Genomic DNA, 694 nt, shown 5'->3' on the forward strand with positions numbered 1-694 from the left:
CCCCGCCGTTGCCGCTGCCCCGTCCCCCCCTTCCGGCCCCAACTTTGCACTGGACGTCACCAATGACACGTTTCATGGAGTTTTGGCAGACCTGGGCTCGGTCGCCACGTCAGCGCCGCTGCTGATGGTCCTGACCGGCAACGTGACCCTCGCGCCGCACCCGGCCCTGCCCCGCGGGGGCTTTAACCTAACGCGGCCGGTTGTCCTCCTGGGCCAGGACGGCGCCACCACCGGCATCGACTTCGGCGGCAAGGTCGGTGGGGCGCAGAAATCGACGCCGGCGGCGGGCCCGAGGGCGCCGGCCGTCCGAATTGCTGCGAGCCGGTCGCACGGCGGCCCGCGGCAGCTGCCTCCGCCCTGCGCAGTCGGGTGACACGCCGCGTCGCGCCTCGTGTTTTTTGCAACTCAACAGATCAACTTGATCCGGCTGTCCGGCTATGGCAACCTGACGTTTGACTCGCTGGCGCTGGACAACCTGTTTCCGGGGGACGAGGTGTCCATGGAGGGAGTCAGCGTGAGCACACACAGCGACGGCACCGCCCGCCGCCCCTGCTGGCTGCGGTTTGCTGCTGGCCGGCTGCTGCCGCCGCCGCCGCTGCCGCCGCCGACGCTGCTGTTGCTGCTGGTACTGTCAAACACGCTGCTGCTCGCCGGCCCCTCGCAAGCTCCGCCCCACTCCACCCCCTCCCCCGCC

At 70.5% G+C, this 694-nt stretch overlaps 1 protein-coding gene across 1 annotated transcript in view; it reads left to right on the top strand.

Moving 5' to 3' along the window:
* Positions 1–124: 124 nt before the first annotated feature.
* The window catches only part of MNEG_1794 (hypothetical protein), a gene marked incomplete at both ends in the record, with an annotated part of 8,228 nt that continues 7,658 nt past the window's right edge, over positions 125–694 (top strand). Inside the window, 2 exons of the mRNA XM_014049726.1 lie at positions 125–253; positions 413–514. Coding sequence (XP_013905180.1) covers positions 125–253; positions 413–514 — 231 coding nt within the window. The remainder of the gene's footprint in view (positions 254–412; positions 515–694) is intronic.

This window comes from Monoraphidium neglectum (genome assembly GCF_000611645.1).
Source record: "Monoraphidium neglectum strain SAG 48.87 unplaced genomic scaffold scaffold00188, whole genome shotgun sequence".
NCBI lineage: Eukaryota > Viridiplantae > Chlorophyta > Chlorophyceae > Sphaeropleales > Selenastraceae > Monoraphidium > Monoraphidium neglectum.